General features: G+C 30.7%; 1 protein-coding gene across 2 annotated transcripts in view; it reads left to right on the top strand.

Annotated features, from left to right (window-relative positions):
• The window catches only part of LOC106873806 (interaptin), a 27,026-nt gene that overhangs the window by 3,650 nt on the left and 22,160 nt on the right, over positions 1-1,216 (top strand). For both annotated transcript variants that reach the window (XM_014921319.2, XM_052975849.1), the window contains exon 5: positions 886-965. In XM_014921319.2, the coding sequence (XP_014776805.1) occupies positions 886-965 (80 nt within the window). The remainder of the gene's footprint in view (positions 1-885; positions 966-1,216) is intronic.

Genomic DNA, 1,216 nt, shown 5'->3' with positions numbered 1-1,216 from the left:
ATATATATATATATATATATATATATATATGTATGTGTGTATATATGTATATGTTTATATATATACATATGCATAAGTATACTGATATATATATGTGTGTGTGTGTCTATGTATATATATATATATGTGTTTGTAACTGGTCTGTATGTTCCTTTCAAATAAATGTTTTCGTAGATTTTATATATAATTCCGGACTTTGTTTTTTAGTTAAAAGCCTCCGAACGTCACCCAATACTTCTTATCTTTCCATGATATCGAGTCAGATATATATATATATATAAGGAGAATTCACACAAAATAAAAGACAAAGACAGGTGGTGTAGACAACAAACAGATGTATTTGTTTAGCTCTCGGAAAGTGAAAAAGTCTTTAACGTTTCGAATCTACGCTCTTCCACAGAAAGGAACACAGAAAGAAACAAGGAGAGAAAATGAAGAATGAGTAGTGGCTAGCGATTTATATATATATAAATAAATTTTCTCGCATTTTCAAACTTTTCTCAGTATTTTTCCTAAATACACACACACGTATATATACACGTATGTGCACACACAAACACACACACACACACGCATATATATATATATATGTATACACGCATATGTATGTGGTGTGTGTGTATGTGTGTAGAGGGTTAGCTAGCTAGATAGATAGATAGATAATACTGGATCTCTTAACAGAATAAATATGTGACTGTTGCGTTTATTCAAGTGGACGAGCGTATATACATTTTGGATAATTTTTCTTCTTTTATTCTTTTTTTGACTGTTTTGCTTCTTTCCTTGTTTCCCTCGCTGGGTATTCTAGAAAACTTTGAGAAAATTAATAAATTCGATAAGACTTCATCCGTTGATAATTCTTCAATATATGTCATTTCTCTGCAGAATAACCAGGAAGTTGATTACAGATATTTACTCAATAAAGCCGTCGCCAACCAAAAGGGAATACTTCAAAAACTGAAACAGTACGAACTTTTTCCCAAATACTATATTCTTCGATCATGATCTTCATTCTTTTGCTTTTTAGTTCCTTAATATATGGTTGAATTTTTCTACATCTTCACATATATACGTACTTGCATCTGCAGATGTAGATACTGGCAGAGAAAAAAAATATATGCACGTATATATATATGCGTGCATATATATTTTTCCTCCTCATCTATCTTCTTCTTCTTCTTCTTCTTCTTCTTCTTCTTCTTCTTCTTCTTCTTCT

Source organism: Octopus bimaculoides, chromosome 22, assembly GCF_001194135.2.
Source record: "Octopus bimaculoides isolate UCB-OBI-ISO-001 chromosome 22, ASM119413v2, whole genome shotgun sequence".
Classification (NCBI taxonomy): Eukaryota; Metazoa; Mollusca; class Cephalopoda; order Octopoda; family Octopodidae; genus Octopus; species Octopus bimaculoides.
Note: the sequence above shows the minus strand (reverse complement) of the source record. Positions and strands in the feature narration are given on the sequence as shown.